The sequence below is a fragment of the Borostomias antarcticus genome (assembly GCF_949987555.1).
Source record: "Borostomias antarcticus genome assembly, chromosome: 4".
Classification (NCBI taxonomy): domain Eukaryota; kingdom Metazoa; phylum Chordata; class Actinopteri; order Stomiiformes; family Stomiidae; genus Borostomias; species Borostomias antarcticus.
The window spans coordinates 27,926,843-27,954,342 of NC_140237.1; the positions used below are offsets into that span (position 1 = coordinate 27,926,843).

The 27,500-nt window shown below is 46.2% G+C and overlaps 1 protein-coding gene across 1 annotated transcript in view; it reads right to left on the reverse strand.

The window, feature by feature from the left end:
• Positions 1-27,500, reverse strand: part of hcn4 (hyperpolarization activated cyclic nucleotide-gated potassium channel 4) — a gene marked incomplete at both ends in the record, with an annotated part of 88,643 nt that overhangs the window by 8,907 nt on the left and 52,236 nt on the right. Inside the window, 2 exons of the mRNA XM_084437416.1 lie at positions 10,452-10,692; positions 10,993-11,139. Of these exons, the coding sequence (XP_084293542.1) occupies positions 10,452-10,692; positions 10,993-11,139 (388 nt within the window). The remainder of the gene's footprint in view (positions 1-10,451; positions 10,693-10,992; positions 11,140-27,500) is intronic.

Here is a 27,500-nt window from a genome sequence, read left to right on the forward strand (position 1 = left end):
TCTCTCTCTCTCTCTCTCTCTCTCTGTGTTAGATGACAGGGTCTTGCTTCTATCCAGTGCAGCCAGATCCACAGCCAGAGCCTCTTGTCTCTGGACATGGTTACTGTAATGAAAAACAACATGGGCAGCAGGGACTTGCTGAGCATCTGTGTGTGTGTGTGTGTGTGTGTGTGTGTGTGTGCGCGTGTGTGTGTGTGTGTGCATACAGTATGTGCGTGTATGTGTGTGTGTTTCGGTGTGTGTGTCTGTGTGTGTGCTTCTGGGTCATCCCTGGTTCTGCCTGCGTTTTGTGTGTGTGTGTGTGTGTGTGGCTGGGGTTACTGCAGTTCCTGTTCCCAGTAATCCCCTGAGAAGCAAAGTCTCGGGGGGGGGGGGGGGGGGAGAGGGAGGGGGGGAGAGGGAGAGGGGGAGAGAGAGAGAGAGGGGGGGGGGGAGAGAGAGAGAGAGGGAGGTGAGAGAGAAGGGGGGGAAGAGAGAGAGAGAGAGAGAGAGGGAGGGATGTGAGAGAGAGAGTGAGAAAGAGAGAGGGAGGTGAGAGAGCGAGAGAGAGAGAGAGAGAGAGAGAGAGGGAGGTGAGAGAGAGAGAGAGAGAGAGAGAGAGACTCTCAGACATATCCTTATCCTCCTGTCTGAACGAGGGACGAGGGGAGCCGAGCCCAGACGCTGAGTGCCGCCATCTGAACGTCTGAGTGCCAGCTAAACCCTGGCACCCCCAGCTGAACACCCCCGGCTGAACACCCCCGGCTGAACACCCCCGGCTGCACGCTTAACTATAGCAGATTAGTGCCAGCTAGTGAACGGTGTGGGGGGGGGGGGTGGAGAGCCAAAGCCTGAGTGTGATATGGGGACGTGTTTCTGAGTGGAAATTATAGTACTGTAGCTACCATCGTCAAAGTTGTGTTCTTTCAGCTACAGTATGCACAATGTTAGTAAACCGTTCTAATGTTTTAAGACAGCACTATTTAAAGGGGAACGCCGCTGTCATAGCAAGTTTAGCTCAAATGTCGCTTTGTCCTCAATGAAACCGATCGGTACACACCAACATTTAACCGATCCGTGCAGAAGTAAGCTAGCTCCTTTTTCCTCTGTGCGCGCACCCCCTTTATAATGGAGGTCTATGGGCCTCTGCTAAAAACTATGATTAACATGCATTTTCAAGGCAGGAAGCGCAGGGTGTGATCTTACTGGTGTCATTATGCTGCCATGTGAAATATATCACATTCTCCAACCGAATATAGAAACAAAAGCTCCATTTGAGCCAGAACTATTTCGCAGAACGCACTACACCATACCTTTCGCACATAAACTTCCGCCGCACGGTAAAGCTAGACGATTGTTTACATCCTCCTAGCCATGCCTAATACGTCAACACATGGGGATGGTGATTCATTTCACAAGACAACATTCTACTGAGACCGGTAAGGGGCTTCCTGGCGCTTCCTGCCTTGAAAATGCATACTTATCATAGTTTTTAGCAGAGGCCCATAGACCTCCTTTATAAAGGGGGTGCGCGCACAGAGGAAAAAGGAGCTAGCTTACTACTGCACGGATCGGTTAAATGTTGGTGTGTACGGATCAGTTTCATTGAGGACAGAGCGACATTTGAGCTAAACTTACTATGACAGCGGCGTTCCCCTTTAAAAAAAAAAAACAAGAATACCCCCGAGGCCATCATTCAGATTCACTAAATATGCTCAACAGATTTATCTTACAGCCTACGTGGCTGACAGAAAAAAACAAAGTCTAAGCCCTGTGGTGTGAGCCTGTCAAACTGGTGTGAGCTCCTGCTCCTGTCTGCTTACTCCCTAACCCCCCCCCCCTGCTCATTCCCCCCCACTCCCCACCCCCCCCAACCCACTCCGGGTGACCGTAGTAAAGCTTTGCGTTGACGTTACATATTATACACCCTCTTCAGAATCATTTCCTCTGGGCCTCATCTCAATACTTCTGCAAATGCAGCGTGAAATCACCCAAATAGGCTCACACGGTCCGCCCTGTGTGTGTGTGTGTGTCTTGTAGTGGTGTGTGTGTGTGTGTGTGTGTCTTGTAGTGGTGTGTTTGTGTGTGTGTGTGTGTGTGTGTCTTGTAGTGGTGTGTTTGTGTGTGTGTGTGTGTGTGTGTGTCTTGTAGTGGTGTGTTTGTGTGTGTGTGTGTCTTGTAGTGGTGTGTTTGTGTGTGTGTGTGTGTGTGTGTGTGTGTGTGTGTGTGTGTGTGTCTTGTAGTGGTGTGTGTGTGTGTGTGTCTTGTAGTGGTGTGTGTGTGTGTGTGTGTTTAGTCCCACGGGCTATTCCCTGCGCTCCCATTGGGAATCGCGTACAGAGGATTCCGTGGAGGAAAGGGGGGGAATTGATTTCGCCGCCGCATCAAAGCGCATACGGACGGCGTCGGTGCCGCCTTCTGGAGTACGCGCTCGCTTAGAGCCATTGCTATTCAAAATGGATGCCAGCTGAGAAACGTGGCGTGGTGGGACGTATCGTATGACCTTGGTTAGAGCGCGCAGGACGTGCTGGGCGTTGAAGGACGCTCGGACCTGCGAGCAGGGGAGAAGCCGGCTCCCTAGAGCCTAGACGCAAGCGCTCAGACAGGTGACGGACGTGTGTTTGTAGCATGTGCGTGTGTGTGTGTGTGTGTGTGTGAGAGCGTGTGTGTGTGTGTGATTTTGTGTGTGTGTGTCTATGTACAGTATGTGCGTGTGTGTGCGTGCGAGAGTGTGTGTGTCTGTGCGTGTGTGGGTGAGAGAGCGTGTGTGTGTGTGTGTGTGTGTGTGTGTGTGTGAGATTGTGTGTGTGTGTGTGTGTGTGTGTGTGTGCGTGCGTGTGTGTGTGTGAGAGATAGTGTGTGTGTGTGTGCGTGAGTACTGTACAGTATGTGCGCGTGAGTGCGCGTGTGCCTCTGTGTGTGCGTGCCTGTGTGTGTGTGTGTGTGTGTGCGTGTGTGTGTGTGTGTGTGTGTATGCGTGTGTGTGTGTGGCAGACCCTCCTTACTTGGTGAGGTATTTGTGTCCTGAGGGCTGATCTGGGGAGGCTCACCTGGACTCTGAGCTCTCATGTCAGCTTTCATCTCCATCCCGACACACACACACACACACACACACACACACACACACACACACACACACACACACACACACACACACACGCATACACCTAACCTTTCAAACATCCACACTGAGCAGCCTGATTCTCTATGACACACCACACTCTCTCTCCTCTCAGCATTAGCATAGGAAGACACACACACACACACACGTGCGTGCACACGCCACACGCACACAATCTGGTTACCAAGCACAGAAGGAGGTCAGGCGGTCTGTGGTGGTAGCTGGTCTCCACGCCATTTCTCATCCCCTCGTCTCCCTGCATCTGCACAAATAAGCTGTAATAGAGCGAGCTTGTGCGTACACACACTGTACAGGACACCAGCCCCAAACCACACGACCTTCAGCGAAAGGTCAACCACACTGGATAAGTGGTCACTAGTCTCGCATAGCCAGACCCATCTCCACACGTCCTTTACGCTGTGCCGGCGCTGGAGAAAGGCTACTGGGAGATGGGAGGGGGAAAAAACGCTATATTTCTTTAAACCAATCACACTCGTCTTCAGCAGAGTGTGGTTGTTGTTTCACCTAGTTTGGATTGGCCGACTACTTGAATCGGCGCCACTGATTGGGCGGTAATAAACGAATGGCAAGGCTTATCTCCAAAACCTACATCCGTAGAGTCAGACTAAGCGGTTACTGTGCATAGAACTGGACTTTCTCTATTTTATCTCTAACCCTTATTTTCCAGGGGCCTCATTTATAAACGTTGCGTAAGTACAAAAGCGTGCGTAACCCATGCTGAGCAACTTTCTACGCAACTTTCGGTATTTATAAAAAACGAGCTGAGCGATAAGTTGGCGGAAGGTGTGCGTAACTCTACGCACACTTCGACCCTCCTTTAACTACGATAAGCACGTTTCTGGAGAAAGGGAAAAACGCGACTCCGATGGCAGAGGGATGAAACTCGGGAAAGTCTGCGAAACACATGACATATTGAATAATAAATACATCGGTCGCTGCAAGAAACCCTCCAATGTGTCACACAGTTTAAACGGAATCAATCGCCACCATAGCCTAATTACGAAATAATGTCGGCATTGCTTTGGATGTGTCTGTGAATTGACCCATTTGTGTCATAATATAATGTTATGTTGTAGGCCTATTCATTTATAGGCTATCTGTCACGATGCTAACTTAAAAGTACTGAGTTTAAGTACAGGACGCTGAGTATAGGAGCCAAAAACAAACTTGCTTTAATCCAAAAGAAGGTCCCACAAAGGGTAACAAAGGTACAGGCGTATCCTAGAAACATATGAGGCTCGAATGCATGGCAAAACACAGACACGTCTTAAATACAGATACAGGTGCATGTAATCAGCAACCAAACAGGTGAACCCACTTAGGGTGAGCCAAGCCCGAATCAGTCCACAAAATCCAAGTACGGTGCACTCTGCCGCCATCTGCTGGACATCTTGGGACACTATGGCGCAGTGCTGACACTATCCCGAGAAGCATCACAGGCAGTAGCCTATGAATAAAAGCCACATTACGTTGATAACACAACACGACACGAGCCTATAGGCTTATCATAGTAATGATTCCGTATATCGATAGCCTACAACTATAAGGCCTATACCGCACCAAACAAATGTTGCATTCGGCGTTGAAGTATATTTATTCAGTAAATCATTTATTTTGTTAATTATTCGTATCTTTAATTATCCACCTATTCATTCGTTAATGTATTTATGTATTTATAGCCTATATTTGATTAGGCTTTTATGTAAACCCGAATGACCACTGAGGCAAGCCGCAATTACAATGATGTTGAGCGGTGAATGGAAATGTCCTTTTTGAGGCAACTGTAGGCTACATTAGGCTATATTGTACATCATCATATATCCTCATATTGTCTTATGATTGTCATGTAGCAGGCATACGAGGAATGTGGGCCTAAAAACGCATGTCATCCCAATGCTCATATGCTGCTTTGGTAGAATTAGCTGTGCGCAAAACAGCGCATGGAGGTGATGCGTCTCCAAGTTGTAAGAACACAAGGGAGCAAGTTAGATTATTAATTTGCTGAATCGTCATGTGTGTAGCTATAATTACGCTTTATAGAATCACATGAAACTCATCCATGGACCCCATATATTTACAAGACCTCGATACAGGCACTGATATAGCTGGATTATAGTAGGCCATGACGCACGGGGCCTTGGATATGCCGGTACTTGGAACAGATGTTCTAATATGTGCTTGGCTATCCCGCAACATCCATTAGAACACGCAGCTTCTATATGCCTACAGAATGTTTTGAGAAAGTATGTGAAATGCATGATATCCCGGAAAATACACAAATTGGCTGCTGCAAAGAACCCTCAGATCTGTCGTACAGTTAAATTGGGGATACTTGCCTTAAGTAGTCACTATAGGCCTACATGTTTGCATTGTTATGGATGTCATTGTAAATTGCCCCGTTATACGTTGATAAGTTAGGCATTTTATTCATGGGCCACCCTGTGAAGCATTAGATTACGTGCAATATAGATCCAAACCCCATTAGCCATGCAACAACACTATAGGCTTATAATGATTATCAGTTTGGATATAAGCAGCCACCTAATAAGGCCTACCGCACTTAACGAATGCCAATATAACCTGCATGATAGATAATTCATTATAATCTAAATGGGACCACTCAGGCCTAACAGGTGCTCTTATCAGTCGTGCACATGTGAAATCATCGTTCCGAAAAGATCCTTTTGCGGCGTCTCTACCTCGTTGACCAATACCTCCACCTTGCATCGGTAAAATGTATCTTTCTCTTTCTGCCTTTTGCACTCGGCTCCATTGTCGTTGCATATGTATAGGCGTATCACTGACCATTTATAGGCAATTGTGGGCGTTAATTGGGGTGTGATCAGAACGCGCGTTCACGTGCGCCAAGTTAAGTGTTGATTGTGATTTATAAAGGGCAGCTGGCGTAGGCGTGCCTGAGTGAACATGGGTTGTGATACGCAGCGTTTTATAAATCGGAGATTTTTTGTGCGTATATTTTAGTACTCACTTAGCTAAGCTAACTTAGTTACGTGGATTCTACGCAATGTTTATAAATGAGGCCCCAGGTCCTGTTCTCTCACAGGAAATGGCAGTTTAAAGGGGCGCTCCAAGACAAGCCGAGTGCTCAGAACCTCAGAGTGTCCCTTTAAGAGCTGAGGGGATTCCCTGTAGACCTACACTGTACTGCAGCCAATGCCTGGTTCTAATCCAGGTGCTATAACCCTGGTGCCTGCCTAGCCTCGAACAGCTGTTTGGCCAGGCACAGCTCTCCCAGAGAGGGAGACAGAAAGAAAACAATTATGATTATGATTATGATTATGATTATGATTATGATTATGATTATGATTATGATTATTATTATTATTAATATTATTTTCACAATAACACATTGCATTTATATAGATCCTTTTAAGATTCACAAATAGACAGGCAGGAAGGGAGAGAGAGAGAGAGCGAGAGAGAGAGAGAGAGAGAAAAGAGAAAGAATGGACCAGCCTGAACCCAAATCACGCTTTGAGATAACACCGGATTTCCCACTGCACAGTTCTCTCTCTCTTTCTCTCTCCTTCTCCTTCTCTCTCTCTCTCCCTCTCTCTCTCTCTCTCCCTCTCTCTCTCTCTCTCTTCTTCCTCTCCACCCTCAGACCCCTTTAAGGCGTGAGTGAACCATCTCAGCCTCCCAATCACACCGCAGCTCTTTGATAAGCTTCCCCGATGAACATCTCCTTCTACAGACACACACACACACACACACACACACACACACACACAGACAGGGCCCTCTCTCCCTCTCCTTCACACCCCCAGTCACTCAGCCGGCAATTACCGCCAGCCTACAAAGGCTGACTGCTCAATAACCTGAGCTCCAGAATGGCACGCAGGCCGGCGCTAGATGCTGTCCAGATTACGCAGAGCTGAAGAGGGACCTGCTCTGGACAGGGAGGGGTCTGAGAGAGAGGGTTTTGTGTGTGTGTGTGTGAGAGAGAGAGAGGAAGAGAGTGTGTGTGAGTGTGTACGTGTGTGAGAGAGAGAGAGAGTGTGTGTGTGTGTGTGTGTGTGTGTGTGTGTGTGTGTGTGTGCGCGGGTGTGTGCATGTGTGAGAGAAAGAGAGTGCGTGTGTGAGTGTGTGCGTGTGTGAGAGAGAGAGTGTGTGTGTGTGTGTGTGTGTGTGTGTGTGTGTGTGTGTGCGTGTGTATGAGACAGAGAGCCCCCCCGGTTGGCTGTGTGCCGGGCGTACCGCCACCAGAATGCATTACACACGAGTCCCACGTCTGAGTCTCTTCAGAGAGAGCGGAGCCACCAGTTATCCGACTGGGAACCGGGTTCTAAGATGGTGCATGTGTGAATAATTCACTTCTGATGAGAAATGTTGTTTGTGCACAGGGACCTTAACAAGCCTACAGTCCACACATGAAGAGTCTGTATTCACTTTACTTCCCATATCGTGTGTGTGTGTGTGTGTGTGTGTGTGCACGTGCGTGTGTGCACGTGTGTGCATGTGCGCAGCACGTGTGCGGGTGTTTGTGTTTGTGTGTGTGTGTGTGTGTGTATGAGGTGGTCACTGTGACTGATTGACATTCTGCTTGCTGAGACGCATTCCTGCTCAATGTCTCCTCCTGTGTGTGTGTGTGTGTGTGTGTGTGTGTGTGTGTGTGTGTGTGTGTATGTGTGTGTGTCATGTTCATTTCATGTTGGGGGTAACAGACCACAGCTTTCTCTGTGGCTGGATGCTCGGTTTATCCTACCTCCTCAGAGCAGCTATGACGCCAGGAATAGCTCACGCATAATGCCGGCAAAGCCTCACGCCTTAGCACGTGTGTGTGTGTGTGTGTGTGTGTCTGTGTGTGTGTGCGCGTGTGTGTACGTGTGTGTGTGTGTGGGGGGGGGATGTGGCAGGAGGATGAGTCGAAGAAAGCTGGTGCCCCATTGTGTGTAACGTTGATTAAACTTGGCATGGGCGGAGATAGATTGCTCGCCATCTTTCCATTATTTTCCCAGAAGCCCCTGGGAGAGGGCACCGTGCTGGCCCAGAGCAGGAGGTATGTGCGTGTGCGTGTGTGTGTGTGTATGTGTGCATGCCTGTGTGTGTGAGTGTGCGTGCTTGTGTGTGTGTGCGTGCTTGTGTGTATGTGTGTGTGTGCGCGCGTATGTGTCTGAGTGTGTGTGTGTGTGACATTCTAATTAAACTTCTACGGGCAGGTTGTGTGCTGTTCAATGCTTCACCAATGTTCTTCATCTCCTACACAGTGGCGTCTGAATGATACACTGTCAGCACGGACAAATGAACTGGTCTTTGGTTAGAGCCCTCTGGTTAAACTGGCCAACGACGTGTGTCACATTAAACCCTTTCCTCTTTAAAGAGTGTGTTCTGGTTCTACTCAAGATATTCCTTTGTGTGGTTGAGTTGGAAGCGTTTTATCTTCAATGGCCTTTTGAGGTATTTTTTGGTGACATAATGCACGTGTCACAGTGTTCTCCTCTCCGCTGGCCTGGTCTCATGTTTAGATGCAGCTCGTGTGTGAAATAGGAGGAGTCAACGTGATGCATAAAACATGGACACAACAAACACTGTAGAATTATGAGCAGATGGATGAACGCTGCTCCGTAAACGAGCGGAAACCGCACGTGCGTGCGTGTGTGTGTGTGTGTGTGCGCGGGTGTGTGTGTGTTTGTGTGCACACACATACAGTATGCCCAGTGTTCTCAAATACACCTGACACCTCTGATGTTGTTGTCAATTAAAATCTTAGATAGGTGTTTCGATTACAGCTTAGAGAAAGCCTTTCTAGACAAGGTGCTGAAATACCAACACCTGGAGCAAAGTCTTTCACAACTAGGCTACAAGTGTAGACTTTTCGTTTTTATATTTGTCAGCCTGGGTCATGAGCACAGGTTGTTGTGAGGGGCCTGCAGATGGCTGACCTCCCTAGGAGAAGGGTCAAGCGGTTAGCCAGGTACTGCTCAATTTCAGACATTACTGGGAGCCGCTCAAAATGGAGGAGGTGTTGTTTTCTGTACCCATGAAGTAGACTGCTGTGTGTTTCTGACCTGTCATTGTCATCATATTGTGTGCAAGGTAAGTACTGTAACAATCTGATCGCCAACTACGGTAGGTACTTATGTAAATGACTGACTCATAATATTTGACGGCATTGTTAGTGTTTACTGTATGTCCTTTGTATTTATATTGATGTAGACATAATAAATTATTATGTGTGTGTATTTTGTCTGCAAACCCTGTACCTGTGTGTGTGTGTGTGTGTGTGTGTGTGTGTGTGTGTGGGTGCGTGTGTGTGTGTGTGTGTGTGTGTGGGTGTGTGTGGAATAACATGCGTGACCTCTAATGATGCTCATTTTTGCTCTTGCGTTTTTCCAGGCCACCATTATAATATTAAAGCTGAAAAGGATTATGCTTCCAAGCATAACGTGTGTGTGTGTGTATGTGTTTATCTACATGTCTTTGTGTGTGTGTGTGTGTGTGTGTGTTTTCTCCATACACAAGTGCTTGCCCGTGTGTGTGACCTTATTCCCAGTGTGTGTGTCTCTGGACCTGGGCCCATAGTGACCAAGCAGCTCAGAGTAGAAAACCGGCCTTCACCACTCAACCTCTCAGAGTGGTGCAGAACTGTTCCTACTGTTACGCACTGGAGTACAGTAAGATTATGATATCAACATTTCTGGACATGACACTGTACCAGCAATATCATGATATTCAACATGAAAGTGTTTGTATCTCAGGGTGGATCTTAGAGAGAGATCTCATAACTGGTCCGGAGTTGAGATTTAGAGAGGAGGGATGTGTTACAAACATTTGAGAAAGAATAATTAACAGGTTACTATGATAATTCAATTTTACTTTAATAATTAGAACAAGAGATACCTAATGTCCTACAAAACAGATTATAATGCTACAGTATGTTGATAGGTCTGTAGTTGGTTATTCAGTGTTGCTCAAATGTATCGGTCTTGTTTTTTGGAAATGTGGAAAGCACTCACTGTTTTCTACTCGAAGAACTACAAAACGCCATCTTCTGATGAAGAACTACAAAACGCCATCTTCTGATGTCGTAGAAACACAGTGAGATCAACTCATCGCTGAGAAGAGTAGGGGAGAGAGACGCACTGATAACTATGTTTTTTTCCAGTCCTACTCGCGGTGGGCAACTATGGTCACAGTCATACTGCTGCTGCCTGTCTTGGCCAGGACCCTCTTGTAAAATATATTTTTAATTTTATTTTTCCTGGTGAAATAAAGGTGAAATAAAAAATAATCAAAATAAAAATACTTTCAGTTTTGATTCTTGGAAGTGTTTTGTGAGGCACCCCGGGCTGAAGCATGTCTCTCTTACCCCCGAAGTAAGACCCATCGGACAGTTTGGTCTCCTTGTTGCCCTTGGTGAGGACGCTGACCACGCCGTGCTGGATGAAGTACATCTTCTTGCCGATAGTCCCCTCGCGGATGATGTAGTCGGTCGGCTGGAAGACCTCGAAGCGCAGCTTGGTGAGCATGGAGGTGACGAAGTTGGGGTCGGCGTTGGCGAACAGCGGCATGGACGCCACCAGCTTCCGACAGTTGAAGTTGATGATTTCCTGCAAGCGCAGTGAGAGAGAGTGAGAGAGAGAGAGAGGAGAGAGAGAGGAAGGGGGGGGGGCGGAGATAAGGGGGGAAGAGAGTGGGAGGAGGGAGAGAGAGAGAAGAGAGAGGGGAGGAAGAGAGAGAAAGAGAGAGGGGGGAGAGAGAGGGGGGAAAAGAGAGAGGGGAGGGAGAGAGAGAGGGTAGGGAAGACAGGGAGAGATAGGAAACAGAGTCAAATAAACAGGAAGTTTAGAACAAATGCTAGAGGATTAGACGACATTGCGGCTTGCACAGACACACACACACACACACACCTCTCGGAGCGGCTCGTTGAGTTCTCCCAGGATGCTTTCCTCATCAAACATCTTCCCCTGGTAGCGGTGCTCGTAGTAGTCGTGGATCCTCTGTCGCATGTCCGCAGGCAGCTTGTGGAAGGACATGTACTGCTCCACCTGCTTGTACTGTGGGACGCACAGGGAGACAAAACAAGGTCACACCAAGGTCAACTCTGGATCACTGAGTGAAGCTAACTGACCCTGGGGTTGGGAGGCTAGACAACATGAGACAGCAGGTCTGCTGTTAAAGTCCTACCCATGGTCACCCACAGAGAAGAGTAGCAGGATGTAGATGTTTACTCTCACTGCTAATCTACACCTGTTCATAGATACTGTACATGTTTCTCTATTCACTGGAAGCACAAGCAGGTGATGGCAATATACAGTAATTGAAGTGTGTGAGTACGTACACTGAGTGGGAGGATTATGCTTTTTCATTGGTTCTGTTAAAAAGAAGACAATGATAGGACTGGAGAGAGACGTTCCCACGGGAACCCCCAGGTGTGGAGAGGAAACACAGGCAGTAACACGTTGAGATAATCACTAATCAGAGACACCCATATGGCATGGGGGGGAGTGTGTATGTGTGTGTGTGTGGGAGGGGGGGAATAATTGTAAAGGGAATAATAACAGGCATGATTGGAGGAGTTCCTACAGTGCAATGCTGAGTGGATGCACCATTCAGAAGAGGAGCACAAAAACTGAAAATGACTGAATCTGGATTCACTCGTGTTCACACACTACACTACACTTGACTCATTCTGATTCAGAATCCGAACCACTCAGACTGAATCACTCAGACTGAATCGCTGTAATGCTGAGGTGAACGGTGGTGTAGTGGGGGAGGAAGACATGAAGGAAGATGAGAGGAAGGGAGGAGGAGGAGAAGGAGAAGAAGAAGAATGGGATAGAGAAGAAGAAGAGAGCAGATTCACTAATGGGAGCTGTGATGAGGGAGAGAATTCTGATCACGCTTCCAAATCCACTGTCTGTAAACAGAGCGAGAGAGAGGAGGGAGAGAGAGAGGAGGAAGAGAGAGGAGGAAGAGAGAGAGGGGAGGGAGAGAGAGGAGGAAGAGAGAGAGAGGAGGAAGAGAGAGAGGAGGAAGAGAGAGAGGAGGAAGAGAGAGAGGGGAGGGAGAGAGAGGAGGGAAAGAAGAGAGGGAGACAGATGAGGGAGAGAAAGGGAGAAAGGGAACAGGGCAAACAATGGAACAACAGAGCAACCAGCTAAAGGACAAATTGTCAATACAAGATGCTAGTGGTGTTTGGTTTGAAAATGCAGACATAAATAAAGAATTCAAATGTGTGTGGCTGTAGACACAAGATGAGGTGTGTGTGTGTGTGTGTGTGTGTGTGTGTGTGTGTGTGTGTGTGTGTGTGTGTGTGAGTGTGTGTGTGTGTGTGTGTGTGTGTGTGTGTGTGAAAGTTGGTGTGTGTATGCATGTGTGTGAGTGTGTGTGTGTGTGAGTGTGTGAGTGTGTGTGTGAGTGTGTGTGTGTGTGTGTGAAAGTTGATGTGTGTGCGTTTGTGTATGTGCGAGTGTGCACATGTGTGTGTGTTTGATTCCACCAAACTGATCAAAGTCCACAGATGGCAACATGAACACACGCAGAGCACAGCTGACCTTTCAAACACACAGAACGCTGCATCCCGCTACGCTCAGGCAGAATACTAAGTCAGACGCTCACTGTTCAACGCAGGTTAGACTTTGATCTCCACGACAAACCGCATAGCCTACATACAGTACATTCTACAATGACCTGGGATATGTCTCTCGACCTTCACAGAGAGAGGGGATCGACTACCCTGAATCTAACAGGGATTATCAACGGCAATTATATATTAACAGAACACAGTGAAGGACGATGGATGGGCCATACGTGAAGAGACTGTAGCATCCACACACACACACACACACACACACACACACACACACACACACACACACACACTCAAACAGTATGCATGCATACACGTACACACACACACACACACACAAACATACAAGCTACAGCTATAGAGCTAGTCACACACTCACACCACCCCGTCCTCCCCTCTCCCTCCTCCCTCCCTCCATCCTCTCCCTCCCCCCTCTACAGCTCTTTCTCCCTCCCTCCCCTCCCTCCTTCCTCACCCTTTCTCTCCTCCCTCCTCTCCTTCGTCTCCTTCTCTCTCTACAACCCCCCCTCTCTCTCCTCTCCCCTCTCCCTCTCTCTCTACGGCTCTCCCTCGCCTCCTCCTCTCCTCCTTCCTTTCTCTTCCTATCTCTCCTCCCCCCTCCCTCCAGACCGACCTGCGACCCCCAGGGAGAGCTTTCTAATGAGACTGGGAACCTCCTGGCTCCCCAAACAGCAGGACCCTGTGATGAGCTGTCCGCAGCAGTGCTGGAGGGGAAGGCAGGTCCGCACACACTCCAACACACACACACACACACACACTCACACACACACACACCTGTTCACACGCTCTACGTGAGACCCTTTCACAGCTGACACACGTTCACATCAAGAGGAGGAGAGGGAAGAGAGCAAGGAAGGAGAGGAGAGAGAGAGGAGAGAGAGGAGAGGAGGGAGAAGAGAGAGGGGAGGAGAGGAGGGAGGAGAGATAGGGGAGGAGAGGAGGGAGGAGAGAGAGGGAGGCGAGAGAGGGGAGGAGAGGAGGGAGGAGAGGAGGGAGGAGAGAGAGGAGAGGAGGGAGGAGAGAGAGGGGAGGAGAGGAGGGAGGAGAGAGAGGGAGGAGAGGGAGGGGAGGAGAGGAGGGAGGAGAGAGAGGAGAGGAGGGAGGAGAGAGAGGGAGGAGAGAGAGGACAGGAGGGAGGAGAGAGAGGACAGGAGGGAGGAGAGAGGGGAGAGGAGGGAGGAGAGAGAGGGGAGGAGAGGAGGGAGGAGAGGGAGGGGAGGAGAGGAGGGAGAAGGGAGGAGAGAGGAAGGGAAGGAGGGAGGTTAGCCAAGTAATGAAATAAGACAAAGCCTGGTGGACCAGCAGCAACTCCTCATCCCTCTCTCTTCCTCTCCATCTTCTAGTCTCTCGATCGCTCTCCAACTGAGATAACTTGCTCATGCGTGTGTGTGTGTGTGTGTGACGCGTACACTCTCTCCTTCACTCTGTCTCTCTCTTTCCCTCCATCTCACTCGTTCTCTCTCTCTCTGTTTCTGTCTGCGTAGTGCTCCTCCCCACCCTCATCCCCTTCGTCACGCTCTTGCTCTCTGAAAACAGTCTAGTATAGTATAGTGTGGTCTGGTATAGTATAGTGTGGTCTGGTATAGTATAGTGTGGTATTGCATAGTGTGGTCTGGTATAGTATAGTGTGGTCTGGTATAGTATAGTGTGGTCTGGTATAGTATAGTATGGTCTGGTATAGTATAATGTGGTCTGGTATAGTATAGTGTGGTCTGGTATAGTATAGTGTGGTCTGGTATAGTATAATGTGGTCTGGTATAGTATAGTGCGGTCTGGTATAGTATAGTGTGGTCTGGTATAGTATAGTATGGTCTGGTATAGTATAGTATGGTCTGGTATAGTATATTATGGTCTGGTATAGTATATTATGGGCCGGTCTGGTATAGTACAGTATGGTCTGGTTTAGTATATTATGGTCTGGTATAGTATAGTATGTTCTGGTATAGTACAGTATGGTCTGGCAGTGGCGATTTTACATTAGGGGCAGGTGGGGCAGTGCCCCACCAGGTGGCGCTGTTGTGCAAGATGCATCTTAGCCTACAACTGTGTTTCGGAAAAATCTAATTTATAATTAATACAAAATAGTGATTCAGTGGTGAAAATAGCATGTATAAATATAATAAACCTGACTGACACTATGTATAGTGCTGTTTTGCAGTAATTCCCTTTGTATGAGTGTGCCACAGACTGCTCTGACTCGGCAGAGGGGCACCGAAGCGTTCTCCCCTACTGTTGCTATAGCGACAATGTGAGCGTGGTCGGGAGTAATGTGAAAAAATATCACGCAGATTTAATTGGGTGGAGGGGCAGAAAAGTCTCTTCCCCTACGAAATCTACCTGGCAACAGGTTTAGCCAGGGAATAATAAAACAACGTTGATCAAAGTTGAACTACTGGGTCATTGTCGATGTCGATCTACGTTAGCCAATGCTGCTAGCTAAAGTTTTGTAGAGATTAAAAGTGTTTTCAGGTGCAACAATGAATAGTGTAGATTATTTGTTGAATGTGCGGTTTAGTACATTGAAACTTGAAGAGAAACTGGAAATAAAACGTTTAGGGCCACACCGACCAGAAGAATTGGTGCTGCTTCAGGCTGGAGATAAGGTAACCCGTACCTTCAAACAGGAATGGTTTGAGAAAAATAAGTGGCTAACTGCTAGCACCTCGAAAAGTGCGCTGTTCTGTTTCCCTTGTATTCTTTTTGGTGGAGACTCTGTTTGGGCATCGTCTGGATTCAAAGACATCTGTCAGAAAGAACAGCGAAGCATGAAAGCTCTGCGTCCTATCTGAACTGTGCCATGAAGCTGGGTTTACTGGGGCAGCTCAACGTCCAGGCACAACTACTGTAGATGATGCGTTTCGCCGTTCCATCGCGGAGCACAACAAACAGACCGAGGAGAATCGGTAAAGTGCACTTTTATTAAACTGTGTGGGAAGTGTGAAATGGGTTTGCGTGGTCACGACGAGTCAGCGAACTCACTGAACCCAGGCATTTTTCGGTGCATTTTTGAGACGATGTGTGAGGGGGACTAATGTGGACAGTGCGCCTTCACTCTAGTAGACTATTTGGGAGTGATATACAGTAAGTGAAGTACTAATAGGTTATGCGTAGTGCCCAGGTCTGATGGGTGCACACTTGTCACTTTCAGAACCCTGGACCGGGCATGCGCTCTCTTATGGGTCTAATTAGCCTACTCTGCGTGTGTTAATGTGTCGTTATCTTTGTGTGTTGTAGCCTCTGCTCTGATGTACCTACCGTAGACTAATTGGCTACCTTCAGTGCTTGTGATGGTGACATAATATAAAACTGCCCCTCCAGAAATGCCATGCTAAAATCGCCACTGTGGTCTGGTATAGTATAGTGTTGTCTGGTATAGTATATTATGGTCTGGTATAGTACAGTATGGTCTGGTATAGTATAGTGTGGTCTGGTATAGTATAGTATGTTCTGGTATAGTACAGTATGGTCTGGTATAGTATATTATGGGCAGGTATACAGTAGTATAGTGTGGTCTGGTATAGCATAGTGTGGTCTGGTATAGTATAGTTTGGTCTGGTATAGTATAGTGTGGTCTGGTATAGTATAGTGTGGTCTGGTATAGTACAGTATGGTCTGGTATAGTATAGCAGTGGTCCCCAAACTAAGGCCCGTGGGCCGGATACGGCCCGCCTCCACATTTGGCCCGGCCCCCTGAACAATACCAGAGACGCATTATGATTTTTTTTTCAGTCTGGCCACGCGAATCCTAGACTAGCCCTGTCAAATAGAACGGAATAATTGCGAAAAGGTTCGGTAAGAGAAAAGTTGATTCAGAATGCAGGGTATTTAACCTGCAGTGGTCAAACCAGTATCTTTTTGTTCAATGCAAAGAAAAGGCTGTCTGTCTCATCTGTCAAGAGGCGGTGGCGGTATTCAAAGAATAAAATCTGCGCCGACACTATGAATCCCGTCACAAAGACAAGTATGATAACTTGCAAGGCCAAATGCGAGCAGACAAACTCTCAAAGCTAAAAAGTGGACTGTTAGCTCAGCAGAATACATTTGTACGCCAAGCTCAGCTGAAGCAGTCATCCGTTCGGGCTGCTTTCGGGTTGCTCAACTGATGGCAAGCAGCGGTAAACCTTTCACTGATGGAGAGTTTTTCAAGAAATGTTTGAATGCTGTCGCGGAAGAGGTGTGTCCCGAGAAGAAAGATGTCTTTAATGCCGTGAGTCTGTCGGCGAGTACAATCACCAGACGCACTGTACTGACCCCGGCCCCCATCAGAGAAGGGAAAAGTTATGTGGCCCTCACAGGAAAAAGTTTGGGGACCCCTGTAGTATAGTATAGTCTGGTATAGTATACCAGTTTCACATGCTGTCTTGCAGACTGCATTCTTCAAAGGAGAACACAAAGCTAAGCACAGGGAGCTCCCTGAAAAAGTGTCTAGAAAGCGAAACGACAAGAAATGGAGAGAATAAGAGAGAATAAATACTCTTCCCCCAGGCGTCTTCTGAGCCCCTGCCACCGTCTGAACGTTTGATTCCATCTCTTATCAAGAAGTCTATTCAGAAATCCCTCGGCACACATTTTAACATTTATTTGATGATGAACCACAATCAACCCAGAAAAAGCAAATGGAGCCATTGTTCCTCTCTGTGAAATGAGCTCTTTCAGAAAAACGCCTCGCTCCACTCTCGACTCCAACCTTATTGGCTGGAGAAATCCCCCCCCCCTGGCGGCATGTGACCTGAACAAGCCCGGCAGGCATGGTCCACAGTGTAAACCTGATACCATCATACATTCATTATCAACTTCTGTTGGCATTTGATTAAGCTGTCAACTACCCTGCGTTCAGCTGGGAATCGCTCAAGCATGGTAAACATGTTGCTCTTGGGATGGAAACAGTGGCAGCCGTATTCAGGGGATGAGGTGCTGTCTGAGGAACTGGCTATTCCATCAACGGTGTTGAATATGAGAATGTTGTAGTACAACCCTGAACACAATATTGATTTAAGGTTCGAAGGGTTTGAAAGTAATAGAGGTGTTTTGACTCAAGTGGCACATTGATCTCACTGCACTGGGTAAGATGCATCGAGTGCACCCCATGTACAGTATTTGACATTCACACTCGGGTGGCTTTCTTTAGATAACAGATGGCAATTTCACTGGTTTCAGTTGATTTCCCTTATTGTTTGAAACAATTTTTTGTTCCTTATTTATCTAATTACCCATTAAGAAGCTCAGACCAGTCCCTCTATACTGTTCCCTTTGTCGCCAAGGAAGTTGGCAAAAAAGCCTTTTAGTCCCCTTCCGACTGGAATACTCTACCTGTCAATATCCGTTTGTTGTCCTCGCTCCGTACGTATAAAAATACCTTGTTTACTCATTTAAAACCTGATTGTCAATGTTTTCAGTTATAATGCAATGTGCTGTGTCACTCCCCATTCTTTTATTTTCTTTAAGTTTTAGACTGATCCTCTTTCTTCTTTCTTCTGTTATTCTTTTATGTTGAGACTAAGGTTGTTAATTGTTGTCCTTGTCACGTGTTGTTTCTGTTTTGTCAGTGTTGTACATTGGATTGTCCTGTTTGTGTTGTATTGTGTATTAGGGTGGGACCCCCTCGCAAACCAGATGTTACATCACAAGGGGTTTATCCCACACTAATAAAGAATTTCATATATACATCATTTGCCTATAGTATCTGACCCAGGTCTGATACATGTGTGGCCCACAGTCTGTTTGAGAGAGTGTGATCCACATCATCAGGCGAAAAACACGCCTCTCCGGCTGCTGGATCTCTCACTCCGGGGCCGTTCACCAGAACATGACACAGCGATTTTGTTTAACCACACAAATTTACACATCTGACAATTGTCCTCCCGACCTTTCGGGCTCCCCAGGAAAAACACAGAGGCCGTCACACCGACCGTCCATTCATCCACCAGCTTTGTAATAGGCCACAATGTGATTCCTCCCCCTCAGCATGAAAGGGCATTAGCCCTCAGAGTGAACAAGCAGCAGCTTTGAAGATAATGCGCGCCTGCTTGTCTGTTGTGCATATGAGAGGCCTGCCACCGCCCCTTGCTCAGAGGACACGTCTCATCTATTAATCAGGGCTGACAGATCCCATGGGAGGAGCCAGAGATTGGGGGGACGAATCGCAGAGGGACAGGTCTCTCCCGACGATGTGATTCGCTGAAAAGTCATCCCCCGGTGGCAGGAAATTAAGTAATTCCCGTCCAGCCACGAGGAAGCCCGCCCCTTCCTGTCTAAATGGCATGGCCGGACTCAGGTCCTGAATTTGCTGTAACAAAATTGGTCAAATCGCATCAAAGTTTAATGCAATATTGTGTTTGGGAGAAAGATATTGATCCCATCAAACATGATTTCCCTCGGACTAAGGCTATGTAGACAACAACCAAAAAAGATGATATTTCAAACTTGATTTGATTTTAAGTGTTTTCCACTCTATTATAAGTATTACGGTATCATTTGCTCCAGCTAATTTGTGCCCTTGGTGTGGTGCACAAAGAAAGAGAGCTACTGTACATAGAACCGTTTGTAGCAATGAACGAACTCCCTGGAAAAAGGTACAGTAGATACTGTAGAACCCTTTCCAGTTGTGCTGTTTGGAACCCTAAATTGTTCTTTCGGACCTGAGAACCTGGGTATTTAGGAACCGTACGGACCTGGTGGTATCTGGAACCTGTATTGAGATTTTTTTTTGCACCTTTTCTTTTAGAGTGTGTTCCCAACAACCTCGTCCCAGCAGGAACCAGCACCTTATCTTATCACCCCCCAGTCCCTCTCCCCCTCCCTCCATCCATCCCTCTATCCCTCTCCCCCTCCCTCCATCCATCCCTCTATCCCTCTCCCCCTCCCTCTATACATCCCTCTATCCCTCTCCCCCTCCCTCCATCTATCCCTCTCCCCCTCTATCCCTCTCCCCCTCCCTCCATCTATCCCTCTATCCCAGCCCTCTCTCTCCATATGACCCTACTCTACTCTACTGAACACTTCTCGTTCTGTTACCCATTTCTCTTCTTTTCATCTCTCCTATCTTTCCTTCCCTTTCTCCTTTTCTGACTTTCTTCCCTTCTCTCTCTCTCTCTCTCTCTCTCTCTCTCTCTCTCTCCTACTGTACTCCATGATCCCTTGGTTTCTATTCTGCTCCCCAATCCTCTTCTCTCTCTCCCTCCTCTCTTCTCTCTCCCTCCCTCACCCCCGACTCCCTCCCTCTACCCGCGGATGCACATTTTATAACCAAATAAAAGATGAATAATTTATTTCCCAAAAGAGATGTCAGCCACTTAATTATAATTTCCAAACATTTTTCTACCGTTCTCTGGCTCTCTCTCCCTATCTCTCTCCCCTCTCTCTCTCTCTCTCTCTCTCTCTCTCTCTCTCTCTCTCTCTCTCTCCCTCTCTCTCTCTCTCTCTCTCTCTCTCTGTCTCTCTAACATCCCTTCTCCTCTACATGAGTGAGGTTTGAGCTACATATGCTGTTAATTGAAGCCTTGAACATTTACACCTGACATTCTGAGATTTGGTAAATTCAGAATTTAACAAAACATTTTCATAATACCAACTGGTCCTAGTCCCTGGTATCAACTGGGCTGGATGTTCTGTGTGTGTGCGTGTGTGTGTGTGTGCGTGTGTGTGTGTGTGCGTGTGCGTGTGTGTGTGAGTGTGTGTGTGTGTATGCGTGTGTGTGTGTGTGTGTGTGTGTGTGTGCGCTAGTCAAACTGCATGTGCATGTGTGTTCACCTCATCATGTGCAGGTACTGTAGGCTGGGAGGCAGTGAAACCCTAGCATATACATAATGAGTAAATATACATAAAACATAATAAGTAACTCTGGAACAGCCAAGGGAGAGGGGTAACCAGCTCTGCTAGAGTGACCGCAGCCGACCCCCCTGTCTCTGGATCCTGACCAATAAGGGTCTGCCTCCTCCTCAGAACTGCCAATCACTTCAAACAGGCGGTACCAGCTGCTGTCCTAGCCATGTGATTGGCTGGTCTCAGAACGGAAACCTTTGCATCTTACAAATCTAACCAATGAAAAACCCCACAACAACGAATAAACAAAACAATACCCAGCATGCAGTTCTTATTACAGTAAAACTGTGGGGGCGTGGTTATAGCTCTGAACTAGGCACACGTCTTTTTGTGAGCTCCTGGCAATTCTTCTTTAAATTACTGTACATTATCCTTTAGAAGTACGGACATGGGCACAAATCGTTTGCAATAACTGTAATAACTGTAATAGCCGTGTTCACTATCGTTAATATGCCGTCGAAAAAAGAAAAAAACAAGATTATGTCGAGCTTGGACAACGAGTTGGATGCTAGCAGCAGCGGCAGCCATGTTAGCTCAACAGTCAACGTTATCCCTTCCGCCCAGTCAGACATGGGGGTTGCTGAAACGGCTCAAAACTTGGAGGTTATTCAAAAACTGGACATGATGAGGAGTGACTTTTCCACTAAGATTGAGGGAGTTGAGGAGCAGTTCAAGATGTTCAAAGAGATGTGCGTGACTTCTCGATGCGAATGAATGAGGCAGAAGCAATGTCGAGGACACGATTAACTCTGAGAAAGGCAAGACTGAAGCGCTAGTCAAACAAGTGGCTCTCCTCACTAGCAAGATCGACAAGCTCAAAAACCGCAGAGATCCAACCTGAGACTGGTTAACTTGCCCGAAAAAGTGGAAAAAAACGACGCAATCGCTTTCCTTGAAATGGCTACCTGAAGCTCTGGGACCTGAAACCTTCCCTACACCACCTGTCATCGAGAGGGCACACAGGCTCCCTGGTCGGGCACAATCCGCACGAACCCCTCCACCGAGAGTCCTCATTATAAAGTTTTTGAACTTCCAAGATAAAGTTCGAGTAATGAGAGCAGCCAGAACCAAAGGCAAGGTACTTTGCGGAGAACAAGAGGTCATGTTCTTCCCAGACACATCAGCGGAACTGCACAGGCAGAGGAGGTGATTCGACGGGGTGAAACAACAACTGAGGTCCCTGAACATTCGCTATAGCATAGTGTACCCAGCTAAGCTCCAACTGACGATAGACGGACAATCACGGGAATTTGAATCCCCTGCAAAAGCTGAGAAGTTTGTTCAGGACATACAACGCGCGGATGACGCACAGAAGAGTTAAATGGAAACTGCTGAGTTTAGTTATACTCTAGCTAAGCGTTTTGTAAGTACTGTCATTATTGGACCAGTCGACAAAAAGCTGAGCCTACAAATGCAAAGGGTACCGTTTTTACACCTTTATTGGTGCTTTCCTATTTTTTATACTGATTTATCAGTTTGGAATGCTAGTTTGGAATGTGTTGGACACTACTAGCATTACTTTAACAGAGAGGTGCTTGTCAACGGTCAACCTAATAGCTTATAATGTACCCTACTCTGTGGATAGTGGACAGGCACAAATACGGCTGGTGTCCCTGGTGTGGACCCATACTACAGGAGACTTGGCTACTTCTTAAATGCATGTCCGTTCATTTTTTATTTTTTATTTTTGCTAGGAGACACAAAAGTCTGTTTTTTGGTTAGTTTAGCTTAGTGTATTATTATTTTTACACTGATAGCTTGGTTTAGTAAGACTGCTCCCTTGCGTGCACTGGATCAGTTTGTGCACCTATCTACACCCCAAGGTAAGGGGGAGGGTGGGATGGTACAAGAGGCTGTCCTGTTCTGGATGACAACTCTGGGGATTTTTTGGGGGCAGAAATTCGTTTTTTTGTATGTTTGTTTGTATTTCTCACAATTTGACTATGTAAGACAGTACACGTTCAAAGTAACTCCCACACAAAGTAACAGGTTGATTTACAATATAGGGCTGGTAATAGGCTATACTATGGTTTCATAATAAGTTATGAGTACTTTAAATAAGAAACTAAAATTCACTTCTTGGAATGTAAGGGGGATGGTTAAAATGACTAAGCTGAAACAGGTTATTACTAGGCTTAAGCAACGTGATGCATCTATTGTTTTTATTCAAGAGACTGATTTACTTAGAGACGAGTTATTGAAGGTATGGAGGAGATGGCCGGGTCAGGTACTGGCATCATGTTTTTCTTCTCACTCTAGGGGGGTTATGTTGTTGATTCATAAGTCTGTGTCATTCCAAGTGAGTAATATCATGTCAGATACAGCAGGGAGATATTTGGTGGTACAGGGCACTCTTCTGAGGGAAAACATCAATTTGGTGAATGTCTACAGTCCTAATGATGACAGTCCCTAATTTTTTGAGAATCTGTTTTTACTGGTTGCCTCCCTTCCCGGTAGTGTAATGATAGCAGGCGATTTTAACTGCACTTTAGATCCGATGCTTGATCGTTCGTCAGGTTTGGACACCTCTCAATCTCAAAGTAGAAAGAAAATTAAACAGTTCATAAATGACCTGAACCTGTGTGACCCATGGAGAATGCTAAACCCAACTAATAGGGAATACTCATGTTATTCATCATCATTTAAAACCTATTCTCGTATACTGTAGATTATTTTTTAATTTCCACTTCTCTGTTACCAAATATAGATAGCTGCAAATATGATAGTATTGTTCTGTCAGATCACTCCCCTACCTCACTATTCTACATCACGATTCACAGTTAATTAAAAGTTCATCTAGATGGCGCTTACACCCCAAATGGTAACAACATTCTGACTTCATAAACTTTGTGGGGGAGCATATTGATATATATTTTGAAATGAACACAGTTCAGACGTCCGCGGTCATTAGGTGGGAGGCGTTTAAAGCATATATTAGAGGAAATATGATTAGTTTCACTAGTTCTAAATCTAATAAATTTAAACAGAAAATGAACAAGTTGGATTCAGAAATCAGGGACTTGGAGAGAGTGGCAAGTCTTGACAATTCAGTGCAGACAAAACAAAAAGTATTTGCCCTCAAAGCTGAATATGAGGAGCTTTCCACTAAAATCTGAAAACAGTTTAACAAGTCTTAAGCAAAAGTTTTATGATCAGGGTGAAAAACCAGGTAAATTGCTCGCCTGGCAAATTAAGAAACTGAATTCAGAAAGAGCCATTAATGCAATTAAGGATGAATGGGGGCAAATAACTATAGATCCATTGGAAATTAACCTTGCTTTTGTTTCGTTCTATGAGGCCCTGTATCAGTCAGATTATCCAGTGGACTCATTGGACCAGAACCTTTTTCTGGATAAATTAGACATTCCTCAAATCTCTGAAGATGTAATGGTGGAGCTGGATAGGAAATTGGACTCTGGAGATGTTTCTAATGCCATCCTTAACATGAAAGGCAGTAAAGCGTCAGGACCTGATGGGCTCCCAATAGATATTTATAAACTATTTAGAGAAAAGCTAGTTGCCCCATTGTTGGATATGTATGAGGAATCCTTAGAACAGGGTCGCCTTCCCCCTTCATTGCAAAGTGCCCTGATCAGTCTAATTTTAAAGCCAGGTAAACCGCCAACAGAATGTAGCTCCTACAGACCGATCTCACTTTTGAACCCTGATGCGAAGATCATAGCTAAAGCCTTGGCTATGAGACTTGAGAGGGTCCTGCCACCCATTATTCACTCAGATCAAAACGGCTTCATTAAAAACCGTCAGGGGTTCCATAATGTGAGGAGGATACTCAATATAGTACATGTATGTGAAGGGTCCCCTGATATGGCCATTGTGTCACTTGATGCAGAGAAGGCGCTCGACAGAGTCGAATGGCCCTATCTGTTAAGCGTGCTTAAGCGTTTTGGGTTTGGTGATTACTTTTGTAGATGGGTTGAAATTCTGTTTCTTGATTCGTTTGCAGAAGTTTCTACAAATAATTTGATTTCACGACCATTTAGGCTCTTTTGCGGCACGAGACAAGGTTCACCAATTTCTCCTTTACTTTTTATATTAGCCATGGAACTGTTAGCAATAGCAATAAGATCACACCCTTTAAAGGAGTAGTAAAGGGAAAATGCATGTTTAGCCCTGTTTTAAGGTTACTTATGATCATATACAATGGTTCAGATCAAAACATTGACAAAACTAGCACTTTTGAGAAAGTATGATAATTGCTCTACCACCGTTTTGGTCATACAATGGATGTGGGTGGGCACCTTGAAAAATCTTTCAAAAACATGTTAAACTCTTGATTTCTGATTGGGCTAATCACTCCTCCCCTGCTCCGCCCGTGTTCTGTCGATGTCGTCTCCGTTGTCGTCATTGCTCTCTGTTCCGGGGGTATTGCTGCATTCTTCTGGTATTTCACTATGCGTCGGCTAGTGGAAGCCGGGGAATTACACTAGCTTAGTCTCTGTGGCACTCCGTGGTGATCGTGGGCTGAAACATCTCCGAAGGGCCATCCAGCGGTCCCTACGGTCACCATGGAGGCAGAGACACTAGGCTGTATCTCCTCGGGCTCCACGAAGCGCTGGCCGGTGGAGGCCAGGGACTATAATGTACAGCAGTCCCCCTGTGGCGCTCTTTGACAGTCTTAGTGGGCTGAGTTACCTCCGAGCGTCTTCCCGATCGCGGCCCACTCTGATCGTCATAGAGGCAGGGGGCTAGATGCCGTTCCCTCTTCCAGCCCGGCACTCTGGGCCAAGCGCCCCAGAGGGGGGGAACATCTAGATTGTCGCTTTCCACATGCGTGGAAGGCAGGGGGCCCCCCGAACAGATCACACCACCAAAATTCATATGCATAAAAAATTAATATGCTGTATATATATGTTGCATGCTAATAAATGGGTCAATTTTGACTAAAGTCATCTCGACTGAATTATAGTCTGGCATGAAGTACATAAATATCTGGACGATATCCCAGGGTTGTCATGTTTTTCACCAATTTGGGGCATTGGTCACTTCAGCCCAGCTAAAAATGATATGGGATTTATATGGTGGAGTAAAGGCATAGCTACACTACAGGATCTCTATGAGGATAAAAATGTAGTCATTTGATGAGCTGAAAGCGAAGTTTGACTTGCCATAGATACTTTAAGTTACTTAATACTTTAAGTATTTACAGCTTAGAAGTTTTATTCGGGCACGTTTGCAGAATTCAGTGCAACGACCTCCAATGTCAACACTAGAGATATTTTTCTCAGAAAGTAGTTGTTTCGGCAAAGGCCAGGTTTCTCAATTATACAATATAATGGTGGAAAACCATAAGGACAACTCTGACAGGAGGAGACAGGAGTGGATACGAGACTTACAAGAGGACATTTTAGAGGATGAATGGGGTTTAATATGTTCAAAGGCACAAACACAGACCATTAACACTCGACTGATATTAATACAATACAATTGGATAATGTATCTAATCTACATCAGTCCAGTGCAATTGAATACATTTGATCCTAATATTCCTGACTGTTGTTATAAATGCAATACTCATCAAGGTACTTTGTATCACTGTTTGTGGGACTGTGGGGAGATTAAGTTCGGTGATACGCTATATCTCTCAAATTACCTCTTCTCCAATACCTCTAAGTCCTAAACTATGTATTCTAAGTGTCTATCCTGCAAACTGTTCTCTGTCTGCTAGAGAAAGAAAAATGGTTGACCTATGTCTATTACAAGCCAGGCGATCAATTGCCCTGTGTTGGAAGAATGTTAGTGGCCCCTCTCTTGGCTTCTGGTTGAGACACTTAACATCAAGTTTGGCTCTTGAGAAGCTCACTTATATAGTTAAGAAGAAGACTTCTGAGTTTTACAGCATTTGGGAGATGTTTTTGGAATTTGTTAAGAATGGTGACATTGAGGAGGCATTGGATGTGTGAAGTTCTATGGTGTAATAACTAGTACCGTGAGGAATGTATTGTACTGTTTTATGTTTATGATTGAATTTATATTTTATTTGTAATTTATATTATTTATTTTTTTCATTAAGTTGACCTTTCCATGTATATCGTTTGCCTGGCTAACTTGATTACTACATATTATTGTTGATCTCATTACTTTCAAGTAAGATTTTGTATTATTTTTATTATTATTTATATACTGCCATATGTTATATTTTGGGGAGGGTTTAATTTGTATACAGTGTGTTTAAAAAATCAATAAATATATGTTTAAAAAAAAAAAGTGTGGGAAGTTATCACCTCGGGGGCCATTTTAAGAGCATTGATGCAGCAGTCAGCTGAGCGCTCCCCTTGATGAGAGGGAATAAAGGAGAATCTAGCACCCTTCAGATTAACACCCTCATCCAGGCCCCCGGCTAATGAGAAGAGCTCCCAACGTCGGGCGGAGTCGGCCTAAAACCCATCCACTCATCCTCAGCAGAGCTACCGTTCTTCTCTGCATGATTATATTGGACACTCTCAACTTCCCCTCTCCAACCCCCTCCTCCTCCTCCACCCCCGAGGGAAGTCTCTCGCCGTCTGTCTCTCCTCCTCCTCCTCCTCCTCCCCCACCACAGTGAAGTCTCTCTCCTCCTCTCTTCTCCTCCCCCTCCTCCTCCCCCTACTCCTCCTCCAGCACGGAGTGGCGTCTCTCTATCCCTTAAAAAGAGAAGGCCACGAACCAAACTGCTGAATTGCGAACATGGAGAATTATGATAAGGGTTTCATTGAAAGGTTTATGATTGGGGACTTGGAGAAGAAGAAAGAGGTTGGGTTGGGGGGGGGCGACAAAAGGGCCTGGGGAGCATCATCGCCCCGGGATAACCAGCTTAGGGGAGGAGCATTAATCATTTCCCAAAGAGCCCTTGCATAATTGCCGAGAGTTAATTAGAGATTTAGCCAGGGAGGAGCTGCGGTGTGTGTGTGTGTGTGTGTGTGTGTGTGTGCGCGCGTGTGTACCACTGCCATTTGCTTTCTAAAGTCATTTGTGGTCTGACATGTC